We start from the raw sequence: 16,851 nt of genomic DNA, 5'->3' as shown, positions 1-16,851 counted from the left end.
TAATTAAAGCTGAGTTGATACAAATCACCACTAGATGTCACTATTACATGAAGTTATACATGAAGACAGCCCAGCAAAGATGAAACCTTGAATGATGACACACATTTTAAAGCTCTCTTTTAAACAAAAAAACCACCGACCTTATTAAGAAACTTTGTTGTTTGTTTTGCTGTATGATACTTAGATACTTACGCTTGTGAGTACAGCTCAGCAAGTCAGTTAATCTGTTTATCTAACTAACTAAAATTTAAGAGATGTTAGAGCTGTGGTTGCATGTCAGACAGCGACCCAGCCACAGACTTCCTGTTCAAACAAACAACTGACTTCAACTTTGAGGAAAATAAATGTACAAGGTGGACCAACCAGTGCAATTTTAAAAATTCTTTAATTTATATCTTTAAAATTAAAAACATCTGAATTGCATTCTACCACCTCCAAAGGCACAGTCATACTTACAGCAGACCAAATTCATAAAACACTGCCACTGAACATCTTTTTTCTCAATTTGTTTTGTACATAAGAAACAATGCACTATAAAAGTGACTAAACATTTTTCTTACTGGGTAAACAATGGCCATTCTATATGCTGTAGATCATTAAGAGACTGGAGTGATATGTAGATATGTACTCAGCTGTGGTAGCATTAGACTCTATAAAGGATGATGTGCTGGTTTGAGACTGCCAATGCCTGTCGGACATGTGCATTGCAGCTTTTTAAGGACAGTGTATTTAAAAATCCAAAAATGACATGTTTACAACAATCGATCGTGACGAACAGTGTTTAAGAATATGGATGTTCGAAGCAAAACAAAGCCATTGGCAGGAGGGTGGAAATGCCGTGAGATGAAAGCACAGTGGAGGAGAGATGAGTGATGGGTGTTGGTGGAGGACTGTGCAGAAAGAGTCATCAGATCTCTCTCACCAAATCCTCTCAAACACGGCCAGTGGTACGAGGTGTTCGCACGAAATCTGACAGCTGCTCCCCCACCATTAAACCACACCGAAGACATCAAAGAAAATGAGAAACATTTCAGATAACTTTGTCGGAGCTTTAACGACAATAGTCAATATGTGCAAAGAGGCAGGGCCTTAGCCTGGATAAGAATCTTATGATCTAGGATTGATAACTGAACGTACAATCACAAATCAATAATGCACACAAAGGTTGCTTACAATGTGTGACAACACAGCACCATACACTGCACAAGAGGTTCACTTAGTGACAACAAAATTCAAAATAGTGGATAAATATACAGTAGAATATAATTATATCACCGTTCTTACTCAGGCACAGTCCTCCTTTGAACATGGAAACAGAGTTTAAAAAGAATGGGATCTGGGGTAAACAGGTTTGGCACAAATATATAGAAATAAGGCAAGAAAATGATATGTCAAAGGAAAATGAGGCCACAGAGGAATGTACTGGATGGACAGGAATGGAACACTTGGAACATAAAAATATACCTTGTACAGATACAGGACCTCTCCACAGAACCAGATGTTCAATGTAAGAGAGAAGATTTTTTTTGCAGCAACTAATGGGAGCCCCAATTCCACAGCTTCAGCTTTATCTTTACAAGTATGTTTAGCAGCTGCGACAGGCACTCCAAGAACACATCAACGTTTTTCTTTACAGGCAAATTAAATGAATCTACACACATCTTCAAAATCAAAACCTGAATGCCTTAGAAAATATCTACAGAAAAACAGTCCACACTTGGCGCGACTCACATTCACACAACCAGATGCAGAGGTATGTACACACCATCATGGAAAAGCATGTCCAGTCAGCCTCCAGGAGTAAAAGCAGAGCGGTGTGACCCCAGAGTTTATACAGAAAACACACACACAAACAAGACAAACTCACCCAAAAAATACACCTGCTGTCTTTCGCAAATGTCTCTCCCCTTCTGAGCGACACAGCTTCCCAACATTTGATGAATTAGTAACAACTTAATTCAGCAACCACTTTGCTGAAAGTCCTCCTGTGGTTAACTTTATACACACACGCACATCACACCACTTTGATACGGCAGTGACAGTTTTCGGAGCATCTAGAGTGCGCAGAGGTTTCTCAAAGAGGACACAGCGAGGCCACAGGTTGCAAAGCAGTGAGAGAAATAAAACATAGCTCATTTTTACAGATCAACAAAACCGAGGGGTCAAATGCTCTGCGTTTCTGTTTGCAATGAGAGAGTCTGGTTTTCAAAATCATAGTCTCTTGCAAAGATTGTGTATGGAATCACTGATGTCAACAGTTGGTTGTGCCATCCAGGCAGCAGCAGTACTGATTGAGTGCATGTTTTGATTGTGTGTGCGTAAACAAGTGGAATAGTTAACGGTATTCAGCGAGAGTGTGCACACACATTTACAAGATCTATATACATGTGTCAAGTGTATAAATTAGTGTTCTTTGTACATCTGTCTGTGTGTGTGTGTGTGTGTGTGTGTGTGTGTGAGTGTGAGTGTGTGAGTGAGTGTGTCTGAGAAATTCTATCAACCCACGTGTGGTAGTGTTAGTATACGGTTAGTTATCAGCTGATCCGGTTGTGAAGAGGACTCTCTGGTCTGTTCTTGCCAGCTTGGCAGGCGGCTCCAGTGACTCTTCTCCCAGCACGGCCCCGTCTGAGGGAAGGGACAGCTCCTGTCCTTCATCATCACTTTCCTCCTCCTCATCCTCTTCCTCTTCTGGGATAGACAAAGGTAAACAGGTTAGTTACCAAAAAAAATGCTTGAAACATAACTGTAGTTAGTCTGAGATACAGTAGGAACATGGTGTCCTAACCTTTGTCAGGATCCAGCTGGCTCAGACCCCGGCCCAGACTGGCAAACTGGTAGCAAGAGGGGGAATCTGTTAGTACCGCAAGCATGGCTTACATTATGTAGTTAGTTATTTTTGAGTGTGTGTGTGTCGGTACCTCTCCCATGACAGCAATGGGGGTCTCTCCTTTAGCCTGAGCCACTCTGTGCTCTATCAGGTAGTACATGTACTCATCATAGAGCAGGCGGATCAGGTGAAAAGAACCAAAACTGGCTGCACTCCTCAGGGTCAGGTCCCTGATCACCATTGAACTGGAGAGCAGAGGGTGTGGAAATAAAACATTACATATATATATTCTGTAACTTCTCGAATGACAAAAGGGAAGTATTTCTCAGTGCTTTCACTCTGACAGGGCTCTGAGCTTGTCTGAAAGTTAACTACCTGTTGCACCAGCTTCATCATCTCTGTCAAAAGATTCTTCTGCCTGTTTTATAGTGAACAAGCACTGAATGACAGGACGTGGAGTTGGGACTCTTAATTCCTATTTGCTCACAAGTTGCATGTGTTTTTTACCCTTCATTATCCTTGTGGCACTGCAGATGGAAACACTTTTCATAGATTGATCTGTCATCTCCCTAAACATTTAAATTGCCCTGTTCACACAATTTCCTGGTTTTGATTTTATTTTCTTTGTGCTCTAGAAATGAAGACTGAGAAATGACATTTATTTCAATGGTCTTTGAAGGCAGCACGAGACCTGCCATCCTCTCTTTTTGCACAAGTTTCGCTTTGTGTTACTGCTGCCTTTTGCCTTATTCTGCCAAGCATTTCATTTAGGTTTATGCTGTGTTGAAAGCAAAAAGTAACTGTGACTGTTACCACAAGTCAAACCTAACAAGTTTACAGCTGATAATCTACCATGAGCAGCTGTGGAGGCTACCACACTGATCTATAAAGATAAAGTCATACCAGCCATAGTGGTGTACAGTGATTTACCATTAGTGGCTCTGAGAGCACAGAATGTGCTCATTTACTGTGTAACAAAAGCTTGTAGCTAAATCTCACAGCATCAACAGTGACAAGAGAATGTAAATGAAAATGCCCAAATGTATCCCATCATACCTGTAAAAGGACCACTTGAGCAGGAAGAGCTTGGCGGCCTTAGGGAAGGCAGGGCTGTGCTGGTAGGGCTTAAGGACCTGAGAGACCACACCATCAAGCCACGCAGCCCACTGCTCCAGGGAGTTTTGCTGCTGGAGGGTCAGCTTGAAGTCTTGCTCCAGCCGCTGGACAACGCGGTCTTCACACCGGCACACCCATGAGGCCTGCTCCTGCCATAGGTGGACAGAATAAGAGCAATGTGTTGTAGCTAGCTATTAATTGTACCTGCAGGGAGTAGAAGGGCACCCTTATAGACAGACTATAATTCAGATAGAAGACTCAGGTTAATGTAAGTCCTTGTGCAAAGAAATACATTCTCTGCCAAATAGCCTTTAAGCAAGACATTAAATCTAACCAGGTGCTCCACAATCACTTTAGGAAGGAGAAAGACAGTAAGTTTCTGAGAAAAAGCAAAAGCTTGCTTTGCATTTCCTGTGTAAGAAAGTTGCAGAGAAAACAGTAACTGAACAGGTAATATGTGAACCCTCATTAAAACCACAAGCTACAGAAGAAACGCTGGCACAGGCACAACACCAAACCCAATGCAAGATAAACTCACAAACACTGGAATTCATGCGAGGTGACATTAATATTTCCAGCACACAGACTAAACCAACCTGGACATTAGCAAAGTCGACACGGTTGAGGTCAGAGAGCATCTGGTTGATCTGTGCTGTGTTCTGGAGGACAGCCCGGGCTGCTTGGGCGAGGTGATTCAGACTAGTGTAGCGACGCAATGTCTGTGCAAATGCATTGGCTGATGTTACCTGAGAGAGCACAAGAACAAACAGATGGAAGGACATCAAACACATATTTTACAGAAAAGGTGCATCCAAACAAATAACATAATAAGTTTTTTTTTGGGGGGGGGGGGGGGGGGGGGGGCGCTGAACTGAGTCATGTATGCACAGTTCTGGCATGGGCCTTAATGAGTAGAATGAGCATGTCCGAGAGGCATGTTACTGATCAAGTTCTACAGGCCTTAACACGACTTCATACTTCACCTAAGCACTTAACATTGTCAAAGATCAGTAATCCTAATGAAGTTACAGATGCATTGTAAAAAACAATGAGACAGTTTCCAAAAGATACGGTCATTCAGAATAGGCCTTTCTACCCTGATTTGCATGATTGACATAGAAGTGCTGCCACATTTATTTTCACACATGCTGCACCACAGGGCTGGCAAATAATGGGACTGTATTTTATGTAAATCATCGCAAGCTCATGTTAATACAATCACAAGAAGGAAAGCTCCCACAAAGAAAACACATGTTTGTTTTGCATGTAGTTTAAAGTGTTACAACTCTCAAATTTAAAGCATTCAATCACTCAAATGTAAGGTTTTGTAATGGATGATCCTGCAGGCCTAAAAACCACCTTACTCCATGGCTTGGACAACACGTTCTACCCACTGTAAACCAACACAAGGGTTATGTACCTTGATGCGGACCATTTCCTCAGGGATGTTCATCATGGCATTGGTCAGCCAGCTCTCCAGGCTCTTGGCAAAGTTACGGATGGCTTGAGTTAAGGCACCTGGGAGCAGCAAAAACAAAGGGATAAGAGACTTGGATACTGGTCATTTCAGTGCAAGTTATCATCTTCCTATTCCCTGAGAGTATACCAGGATAAAGGATTATCAAACACACAGGGAACATATGAGCTTCTGCTGGAGAAACTGATATCTTGGCCATGAATTTGGACAACCAGATTTTCAATGTGATTCCAATTACTGAGATGACAAAGACCTGGGAGATGGAAATTGTTTGCGTGGCAGCAGCGCAGATGAATTACAGGAAAGGTCCTTCTTTTGTCACAGCAGTGTTCAAAGAAAATAAATTCAGCATCTGACTAAAACTGAAACAGAAAGAAACAGGTCCAGTATGTTCCCAACACAGAGCAGTTGGCACACAGTAAGGGAAAAACTGTGTGCTTTCCTGCTACATCATCATCAGACTTTTTGCTGAGAAAAAAAAATCTCATAGAAATAAAGACTTCTGTATATGCAAATGTCAGAATGATCTATATTCTCTCATAGGTTCATTCAAAGTAAGTCCAGATGGGACTGAGGTTAAGGAATAGCTCTTTATCTGTGCAGGCACAAATGCCATTTAATGGAAACTGTATTTATTTTTTAGAGACAGCAGAGTACGTGGAAATATTCTCTTCCTAAAAGTCAGATGTTATTTGTTTTTTTTCTGTAGGATCACTTTTGAGGTAAGCATATTATTATATTATATTTTGTTATGTGTATGCACTATATTACATTTGACATTACTGTGTTTTACTGCATGAGCATACTTCTTGTAAAGCCTTACTGGGGATGGGCCTGAGGACATCAGGGATGAGGATCTCCACCAGGCCCTGGTACAGGCTGTTGTCACAGTCACGGCTCCAGCGCAGCACTGGGTCATACTTGCACAGCAACACCAGGCATGACTTTGGGAGACGCTTCTCTGACTCATCATGACTGCCAACACACATACAGTTTTCAGTATCTGCATTTTATACAAAAATGGTACTGCTACTGCAATGGAATGCGTTTCTTCCCATGTTTAGGACAACACATGAATTTTTAATGATCGTGTAAGTCCTGAGCACTCACACAGCCAATGTGGCATCACCAGCCTGATTCTGGCTGAACCTCCAGAAGGTTTTCCATAGAGTTTCCACCAGGGTAAACTGCAGGTTGACCATCACATCTAATATAGCCTGACAGAACACAGAGAGAACATTTTATACATGAATGACTGACAATAAATTACTAAGCACATGCAGATAATCAGATGGTTTGGACTGAAAAAAAGCAAGGAAAATGAGGACATTATGTATTAATGGGCTTAGACTTTTAAACCCACATTCTCCCTCAGGTGTCTAACAACACGATGTTTCCTTTTTTCCCCCAATAAACTCTCGAGTAATATAAAAGTAATATCAATATATTGATATTCAAAGTCGTCTTCCACTCACAGCCAGACAGAAAAGGCATCCTCAGTTGGTTACCTCGCAATGTTCCCTGTACAGCAGCTGAAAGCTCTTTATGTGCTCCATCTCGATGCCCTCTGGCAGAGACTTCCCCTGGAGGTCAATGTCTGGGAACTCCGGGAGCGCTCTGGATGCATCTGGAACACAGAACACAAAAACACTGAATACTATCTATATTGTATTTTTGTACTGTATTGTATTTTCACAATAATACCATCAGACTCGTAAATCTTCTTTAAGGCAAATCTTTAACCATCACTTTCATACTTCTGGTTATTTGCTCAACTTCGTTCACCAAACTCACCCAGAAACTGCTGATACTGCTGAACCTGGGTGCTGATGTCCACCTGCCCAGACGACTGCTGCTGTTGCTGCTGCTGGCCTGCTCCTGCTGCTGTGCCATTAGTCATCCCCTCGACTTTATGCACCGGCTTCAACCTAATAGGAACAGGGATAAAGTACCAATCCAAACCCAAGAACTGCGCACAGATAAGAGGCCCCTAAGTCAGCTGGTACTGAGACTAGCTGCCACTCAGAGTAAACCAAATTATAACACAATGTAAAGACATGAGCAGACACATATGCACAAACATACAAATACACATAAATTTTGATGATGTGGATGTTGATTTACTTTATTTTATTCATTATTGTTTTTTTGTTAATATTGCTGTTTTTTTTATTTTGCCCAACTATTTGTTCAACTTGTACTTTGATCCTCTGGCAAATTTGTTCTTGAAACTTCTTGGTCAATAAAACCTTTAAAATTAAAACTAGATAACACAGATGAAATTTTCAGATCTAAAGATCTGGCTGGCTGGCTGGTACTTTTGTTATCATACAGTTAGTTTGGAGGTGTGAGACAATTTCAACTGAAATAGTGTATGTAGTGTGAGAGACAGAAGGAGGTCAATAATACAACTCTACACGTGATTCAAATGGAAAATTGAGAGACATTGTTACAGTGGTGTGATGATAGATAATACATGTGTGAGCGTACGGTACCTCTGTTTCTGTGAGAAGGGCTGCTGCCTCATGGCCAGATGTTGCTGGTCTTCCATCAAACGGAGAAGAGAAGAGCCTGCCTTGATCCTCAGCCCGTAGTAATGGTATTTAGAGTTACCCCTGTCAGGAGAAGATAAAAATATGTTTAACATCAAATTTGACTGTGTTGGCCATAGTAAAGGAGGAGAAAGGAAGAGCATGTGAGAGGAGATGGCTTATGTGGTCTGATTAAGCCTATAACAACTTCACCCAAACATAACATACATACAACAGGTTTTAGAATAGATTCATTTTAAAGTGTGCATCTTTAACTTCACAAATTGCAATAACAAGACATACTGTATTGTTGAACTTAACCAAACATTTCCAAAAAGTCAATTTTGCTCGCTCACCCACCCCTCCTTTGCGAAACTCACTCACCCACACACATGCTGTCTGTCTTCATTGCTACCCACACAATTTTCTACGCTAGGTGAACATTTTGCAATGTCCCAAAGAGTGAATTCCTGTAGGAAGCTGGACATGGGTGTCCCCAAATTGAGATTTAGGTGCATGTAGATCATAGTGCATATAAAGAGGATGTCCATACTGATGTGCATCACTGTGGAGTCTGTGGGAGTAAGTACACTCCTCAATCTCTACTGCCCTTTCTGTGATGTCATGATGTTCTAACACTTTCTGTCTAATTTGTTTCTGGCAGCAGAAACATTTGACAGAAAAACACATTAAAAAAAATCAGCAGTAAGGGGTACAATATATACTTAGTAAGGGGATAAATTTACCCAACCCTGAACAGGGTATGAACAGAATGTCTGAATGTGCACCTCTGTGTGTGTGTGTGTGTATATATATAGTCTTTCAAGTATAGTCTTTTATATATATTTTTACATATATGTGTTTTCTGCATTTTAGTTAAACACACATGCAACAGCCAGCAAATTACATGCAGTGAAACACACAGGAGCAGTGGGCTGCAACTATCAAGCGCCCAGGGAGCAAATTGGGGGTTAAGTGCTTTGCTCAAGGGCACATCAGCCAGCTAATGGAGGGGGTACGCATTTTCCACATTAATCACTCCACCACACCCAAATTTTTCCTGCTCGTCCAGTGGGGAAATCGAACCGGCAACCTTCCAATCACAAGCCGCTTCTCCAACCTCTAGGCTACGGCTGCCCCCTTTCTTCTCTATCTGAGCTGGGTGTCTGAAGACCCGTCTTACCGTGTTCCCAGGCGTCGCGTGCGTAGCCCCATGAACACAGATCTGATGAGTTTCCCAAAAGAGGCAGCATTAACAGGCTCTAGTTTCTGCTCCTGGCAGTGCAGTAGATAGTGGCAGTAGAGGGTAGAACGTGGCAGACTCACTCCTTCAGCTGTCTCATAGTTGTCCAGCAACCACTGTACCTGACACGCAGGCAACGAAAAAGAGACAACAGCTGGAGCAGTTAGCAAAGTCAATAGCTACACACAGGAAAACACAACTGAGCATACATGCACACAAATAAATGCACACTTGCAAACACATTACCCACATTCTTTAGCTCTGCATACAGTACATGCACACACATTTTTCTAATCAATAAATTACACAAACACGAACACATCCATTGACAATTACAATTTGCTTGGGAATGAAAACACAAATACATTTGTTTGCGTGCCGTGGCATACAACTTTGGTATGCAATGAATTAATGACCTGGAATATGGGATGTTTGCCAAACAGGTTGGTTACCATTATCATATGGGGTTCGATATGATGAATTTGGGATGAATAATATAGTGCTGGGGCATTTCAGGCAAATTAAAAATGCCACTTATCACATGCACTGTAATGATATGAAAATGATGAGGTTATGGTTTTTCTTTTCTTTTCTTTTGAGGAGGAAATCACAGTTAAAAATACTGCACGCTTCATGTTTTCTTGTGATCAATACTCAAAGTATTAAAAACTCTTTTTTCCTAATAAAAATCTACACATTTTTAATTGTGCTTTCCACTGGACAAAATTATGGCATCATCACTGTGCGCCACCAGAGGGTTGTGTGGATGACAACAAAAACGAGAAGAAATTTCTGCGCTTGGCGCCTCTGCATACCTTCTTGTCTGCCGACGGCACGCTACTCTCCTCGCCCTCTGTAATACTCACAGTGGCTGGAGAGGCGCGGGCGGTGTGTGAATAGTTCTGACTGTTTCCAGCTGCCCCTCCGCTGCTGCTGCCCAGCATGTAACCACCCTGGATCACATAGCTGCCTGCTGCACCACCGTTGGTCCCTGCCCCTTCCCCTGCCCCATTGGTGGCACCACCTGTGGTCACCACAGCGGCTCCTCCCCCTGCTGCACTGGTTGGCTGGGCCACAAACATGGACACACCCCCTGTTGTGCCAGCAGTCACTGAGACAGTTAGAGGTGTACCAGGCGTGGAAGCCTGTGAGCCTGAGGTTGGCTGACTTTCATAATACTGGGTGGCTGTGGTCTGGGTGTACAGAGGTGAGTCAGAGTAAGGGAAGGTGCTGGAACGACTGGATGAAAGAAAAGAAAAGCCTTATTAGAAACACAGTAAACTTCTGGAGAAATTCAACTACAAAAAGAACAAAAGTTATGTCTGGACGTATAGAAAACAATGGACACAGCTTTATACTAACATGGTGCTGGTGGTGTAGTTGGTCTCTGTTCCCTCCACATACTGCACTTGATTGGTGTACACATGTTGCACTGGCACTGAGGTGAGCTGCTGCTGGACCTAAGGAGTGGGCACACGAACAAACATGCAAAAAAAACATAAATTCTTGATCACCAATTAGACAATATCAACTGTTGACATCTTTCACATATAGTTTTTTCTGCAATTATAGCATATATAAATAAAGATACTTTTGTTAGCAACAGATTGATTCTCTGTTCCCTTAACTCTATAGCAACAGTCTCCCTTGTGTCCCTGACCTACTTGGAAAATGGCAGTTGTAGGCTTCAGTGGTGGCTGATCAGGGCAAGAGCTTTTGACTGCAGGGAAGGGTTCTATGTCTTTCTCCATATGCACAGAGAGCAAGTACGGTGATTGGTAATGCTGACGGAGGTCCAATGGGAGGAAGAGGGGCTTGCAGCAGCATTCTTGCATGTAGTCTGCTGAAGCAAAGGCCAGGCACTCTGTCTTTCCTATCTGATGAAGCAGCTGACATTCCTCTAGACTGCTATGCCTGACTAATGCTGTCTCCTTGGTGCTATAGTGGCACTGTAAACCAGCAGAGGCAGGTTCCAAAAAAGATGTGATTACCTGACTAATGCTAAGCCAAAATGTGAGGAAACTGTCAGGTTTTTGATGTCGCATGAGATCCTTTATTGTGATGGAAGCTGTGATGACCTGTGTGTTTGCATGCATTCCACTAATGTGTGTTGGCCAGTGAAGGTACAAGTGATTATCAGACATAATATTTGACCACCAATGATGAACTGTGATACCGAGTGTGCTTGACTTACCTCTGGACTGATATGAACAGGCTGTAGACTGGTGACACTGAGCTGGGCATCTGGCTCAGTCTTGGCTATCTGGGAGGTGGCCTGCACCACAGACCTCTGTTCAAATCAAGATATAGTTTAGTTTTAAGAGTCAGAAAGCATTAATTTCATGTTGTGGTTGTGTGCAAGTGCACATTTTACCTGTTGAGCAGTTTGTACCTGCTGAACAACCTGTGTGGGAACTCCCGTCTGCACCACAGCTGGAGGAGGGCTGGAGTCTGACACACTGTCACTTGAGTGAAGGGAGCCCTCTAAACAAAGAGAGAATGTAAAAACATTAATTGTTTTACTTTCATTAAGTTCTTAAAATGTTGCCATTTTCAAGTGCAGCACTTGTCCCAAGTGCCATTCAGGCAAAGTGCTTTCACACTTGCATTTCAGTTCATTTGGTCCTGAATAAGGGAAAAAATATAAGATAAGACAATCCTTTATTGATCCTCAAAGGGGAAATTCAAGGTAGACATGCTGCAACAGGATACTGATCATTCCCACCGGGAAGGATTTTAGTGCTGTGCCATTGTCTTTTCACACAGACTTTTCACAAACAAACCAAAAAGAGTAAACATGAAGACAGGCAGACCCACAGATACCTCAGTGATTGGACAGTTTTAGTTAATGTCCTTATGCATCATCAATGCATCATTAGGATTCATGTTGGGAAAACAAACTCTGGTGACTCACAGAGATTAATGCTGCACATGATATGATAATAATGATTTGATGTGTATATTTATGTTCTTAGCGTTATTGGTTTAACTGGACTGCAAATGGTCTGTGTTTTATGAATAATGACTAACAGGTACAGAGGACAAAAAGAAGGTATCTTAATAAGTAATAATTAAGATACCTTATTAAGATACAGTCATAATTCAGGGCTTTCACTGTGCGGATGCCATCAGAAAACACTTTTAGCAACATACTGAACTGAAAATGTACATTTAATATGATACAAGCATAACAGTTTCAACAGTTTTTAACCTAATAATCAGGGAAAATACCTGCCCACACGTTACCATGATTGCCAAATGATTTGCATAAATACATGTGGTTTATACAGCTCAGATTATAATACTTCTTCCTCTTCAGATTTCATGCGCGTCTGCTGTTTTCTCATATGTTCAAATGAACCAGTCTTTGGGGAGGAAACGCAAGCAGTTTCTGCTCCACGCAAGCTAGGTGTGAAAACACCTTCAAACTTAGTCATGAAAGTCACATTTACCAAACAACAAACTGCACAGCAAGGTAGCCAGAATATTTACCTGAACTTGTGAAAATATGTTGTAGTTCACACAATTAAAATTCAACTTCAACTGAAGTATCTTAATTGACTGTCCTTAACAACATATGGTGTTATTAAATTTGATACCAGACTGTATGCAGACTAATAAATAGGTCTGTATATATATTATATATATGACAATGAAAAACATTTTTTAAAAAATCAAGTCTTTAAGTAACTCACTGATATTAAATATTAAGTGCTGCTTCTGTACATGTATAACTTTTTTCTACATTAGTGTTGATAGCATAATAGCATGATGTGATGTTAAGTCTTTACCTGTGACTGTGACAACAATATACTGAGGAGTGCTTTGAGCATTTCCAGACTGTGTGGGGGAGCCCTGGATCTCTGCAGTTACATACTGTGTCTGGGCTGGCTGGGCCTGTGCAGTGGACTGAGCCTGACTACCAGCTGCGGGCTTCTGAGTGGTGATAGAGGGGGCTTGATCACTTGGAGTAGTTTGGCCTGTGGGTGTGACGACAGTGGGGGTGACCACAGTAGTCTGAATCTCAGCCAGAAATTGAGGGGCAGTTGGAGGGGTGGAGCTGGGGTCAGGTTGCCCTGGAGCGACAGTAACACCAGCCCCTTGGGGCTGGGCTGCCGGCTGGATCTCACCTACATAGGCTGAGGTGGCCATTACAAGAGCCTGGAATCACCCTATGAAAAAGAAACAAGAAACTGGTTAGGCATTTCTAGTAAACTGTTAAAATCGTTTAATGACAGGCAGGGCACAGATCTAGTGGCGGTTTTGAAGGTGAAGTACAGTTCCTCATTTTGGAGGATGTGGGAAAACAATACACAAAGAATCACAGCTTCCAGAAAAATATTACTATAAAAATGTGTAACGAGTATTACAGAGTAATTTAATAATATTTTGAAGTAGTGAATCTAAGATAAGATGAACTTTATTAATCTCACAGCAGGGAAATCCACTTGTCATGGCAGGTCACAAGAACAGAATAGAGTGCAAAAAGCAAAAGTGTGCGAAAGAGTTTTAAAAAAATAGATTAGTAAATTAGTTTTAAAGCAAACACTGCACAAAATACTGCTATACAAGCTATATACATATCAGCATAGTGATGGAAGGTGATAACTTTAACGGGCAACACTTGGACACGAGGGTAAATATGTTATCAGCATGATCTTTTACAAATGAAAGTGGAAAATGGTGAACAACATTAGATGCTGATTATTTTCTGTATTCGTATCTGGGAGACTTGGAATTTTTCTCTATTCTCATTTGCTGCCTCAATGCAAATGAATGAGTAAGAGGACTGTTTCTGAAAGCACTACTGTGGCTGACCTGTTGGTGGTGCAGCTTGTGAGGGGATGTGGGGGAGGAGCACTGACGGGAACAAGCATCTCGGTTTCTCATTACCTGTGACGTGATCACACATCCTACAGTATCGGCATTCACTTATGCAGTCATGTCTGTAACATACTTAAAAAAAGCCCCTTTCCACACTGCATAAACGTTGCAGTATAGGACGTTTTACGCTTTATGTTACACAGGATTACCAGGGCATAGAAAGTACGCCTTGTCCTTGTCTTTTTTGCCATTTGTGACATTTTAATACAACGTCCTACATACTAACTTATGAACTTAGTGTCAGATGGAATGGGTTGTTAAGAGCTACATCTGTGTTTTAAAAACTACATGACGGGTATTAATCCTCACATTAATGGTCAACTAACAACAAAAAAACTTTATTACATATCTAGGAAATCAGTAAACACACACGTTAAACTGAACTCGGACCTTCGAAGCACCTGCAAAACGACCTCCTTCGCCACGCCCATTCGATGTTAAATGTCCGCCACATGCCCCTGCTTCCTCAACTTTTCATTATCACGAGAACGATATTTCATTTGGCTACTACTGTTCCAACTCCATTCCTGCCTCAACGCCGACCCCAAATCGGTTTAAATAGTTAGACTTTTAATTTCGCTACCATAACGTGATCTCCCTGTTGCGGGTGTTAAAGCTATGCACTCAGGGAGTTGGTTTTCTGTTGAGTCTGGTCCTCAATAAACGTATCATGTATTACACCGCTATAAAATGCATATGAACTATCGCTCAAAAAAACAGATGCGTGACCGTTATTAGTAACTCGTTCCACTAACTGTAAGCAGTAACGAGCACACATCTGTCGTGACAGCACTGATGCTAGCTGCCTAGCAAAGTAACACGGGCAGCAAGCTAACGTTAACTGGTCTCTACAACAACCGCCATTTTGTACCTTTTGCATTTGACATCGCCATAACAACGGCCTGCTTGAGTACGCGCCTGTGGCCGCGTAGTCATGGCAAGCACAATTCACTGTCAGTGTAATGAGTAGCAGCTACAAACTACCCAATTCCACCAACGGACTCGACCAATTATCAGTACGAAAGCTAGCTTGTCGGCTAACCTCTGCTAACATGGGAAGGCAGTCGCCTGTTATGGCTACTGAAACAACAAGGGAAAAGAGCAATAGCACAATTCAGCATAATTGGACATAAAATATTTCCTTTATGTAAAGAGCTTCACCTCTAGTTCCACGTGTGTATTTCCCACCGTTAAAATATCTTCTTTTAATTTTATGGCCGATTCGGTTGTTGTTGTTGTTGATTCTCGTTGCTGGGCTCTTGTCGCCAGGGCTACCGCGGCTATGGCGCTTCGTCCTCACCAGGGCAACTGTTGCTACCCACCCGCTCCATTCCCTCCTCCTTCCTTGCTCTGATTGGCTGAGTTATGCCAAAATGTCTTAAAGCAACAGACACTGCAACGTTCTACTACAAAGCCTTCCACGCCCATTTGAGGAACATCCCTGTCTATCATAGACATAGATTTTTTTTGCAACTAACGTGTCTGCTGTGACAGTGAAAGTAATAGGTCCGTCTTAGTGCTTGTAAAAATTCTGCAGTTAGTAATTTGATAGTCACTGTAACTCTGCCCAATTATTTCTCACTGTCCTATATGAGTTATTCAACCTGTTTCAGAGTGAGGTTGACATAAAGCTTTATATCCTTCCTTAAATAAATGTTTTGTCATTGGCACATAAATATTTTCTCAGTAATAAGATTAGTAAGATTTCCTTTAAAATTCTGCTTAGGTTTTACCCTGCAACGCACTAACTCAAGAAATTTAGGAAGGGTGTTGGTGTATCATTACATCAATTACTGCCTTGGGATGATTTATTATAACTTACTCTTTTCACACAGCTCAGTCAGATACTATGGCCTATAAGTCCTGGCACTTTTAGTATTTATTTAGAATATAAAATTTGTTACTGATGTCTTGTTCAGAGATATGAACTTGTATTCAGATTTTATTCCAGGAAATATAATCATACTGTGTCTAAGTTATGAACAACCCAGGTGCCTGCTGCTGGCAATTTTTTGGTCACCATGATGTAAATCAGTATGCATTTATTTAAAGAAGTATCAGCCATTGCATCTCATTTTGGTCCTGTGACCTCCAGGTCACTGCTGTGACACCATGTTAATGAATATCAGAGTGGACACACCATGATAAAATGCCATTTTGTTTGCTTGTTATCATCACAGCAATTACGAATTCATCATCCCCATTGTAATTTAATAATGAGCGACCTTTGACTATGATACAGATAAAAACGTGTTTTATTTTTGTCTGACTCATAATAAAACCTCTGTGTTATCTCACTTTGAAAATGTCACTGGTTCTGTCTGTTATCCCAGTTCACCTTTTGACAAAGAGATCACAGAATAAGTGATTTTCAAGAGAAAGGACAAATGATACATATGGAAGTAAAACAGGAAGTGATGATCACACTGGTCACAAAGGCCTAAATATATCCCTCTAGTGGTGTCAGCAAGTGTTAATTCTTATCAGGGAAAATCATGGCAACATGCATAATTAGGCATGAAAGGTTAATTTTTTGTCGAGTATACCTATGCTATTCACTGACGTCATTTTCCAACTTGAAGATTAATTTTGAAATCATCAGTCGTTTAAATTTTGCTTTGCTTTGTTTGACTAATTTATTTAGCTTGAACAATATCCATGCATTGTAGACAATAGTCACTGGCATCAGTAGGGAACAAGACATCATGATTTGATACCAAAGGAAAATTTCCATGTTTTGTGGGAGATTTTACAGAATAGAAATTGGCCAATG

At 41.4% G+C, this 16,851-nt stretch overlaps 1 protein-coding gene across 7 annotated transcripts; it reads right to left on the bottom strand.

The window, feature by feature from the left end:
- Positions 1–366: 366 nt before the first annotated feature.
- rfx1a (regulatory factor X, 1a (influences HLA class II expression)) lies at positions 367–15,411 on the bottom strand. Of its 7 annotated transcripts, XM_046415025.1 has the most exons (20): positions 15,240–15,411; positions 13,325–13,366; positions 12,986–13,174; positions 11,569–11,678; positions 11,389–11,484; positions 10,859–11,143; positions 10,557–10,654; positions 10,010–10,433; positions 9,135–9,316; positions 7,916–8,035; positions 7,215–7,348; positions 6,929–7,047; positions 6,531–6,637; positions 6,244–6,395; positions 5,364–5,461; positions 4,540–4,689; positions 3,884–4,092; positions 2,919–3,072; positions 2,786–2,831; positions 367–2,688 (listed from the first exon to the last, which is right to left on the bottom strand). In XM_046415025.1, exons 2-20 carry the CDS (start codon positions 13,344–13,346, stop codon positions 2,528–2,530), a joined length of 2,856 nt encoding a protein of 951 aa, XP_046270981.1. In that variant the 5' UTR covers positions 13,347–13,366; positions 15,240–15,411; the 3' UTR covers positions 367–2,527. The 7 variants fall into 7 exon arrangements, with proteins under 7 accessions (XP_046270981.1, XP_046270976.1, XP_046270978.1 ...); XM_046415020.1 differs by having other exon boundaries at positions 12,986–13,366; XM_046415022.1 differs by having other exon boundaries at positions 9,135–9,310; positions 12,986–13,366.
- Positions 15,412–16,851: the final 1,440 nt, after the last annotated feature.

The sequence above is a fragment of the Scatophagus argus genome, chromosome 16 (assembly GCF_020382885.2).
Source record: "Scatophagus argus isolate fScaArg1 chromosome 16, fScaArg1.pri, whole genome shotgun sequence".
Lineage (NCBI taxonomy): Eukaryota > Metazoa > Chordata > Actinopteri > Scatophagidae > Scatophagus > Scatophagus argus.
Note: the sequence above shows the minus strand (reverse complement) of the source record. Positions and strands in the feature narration are given on the sequence as shown.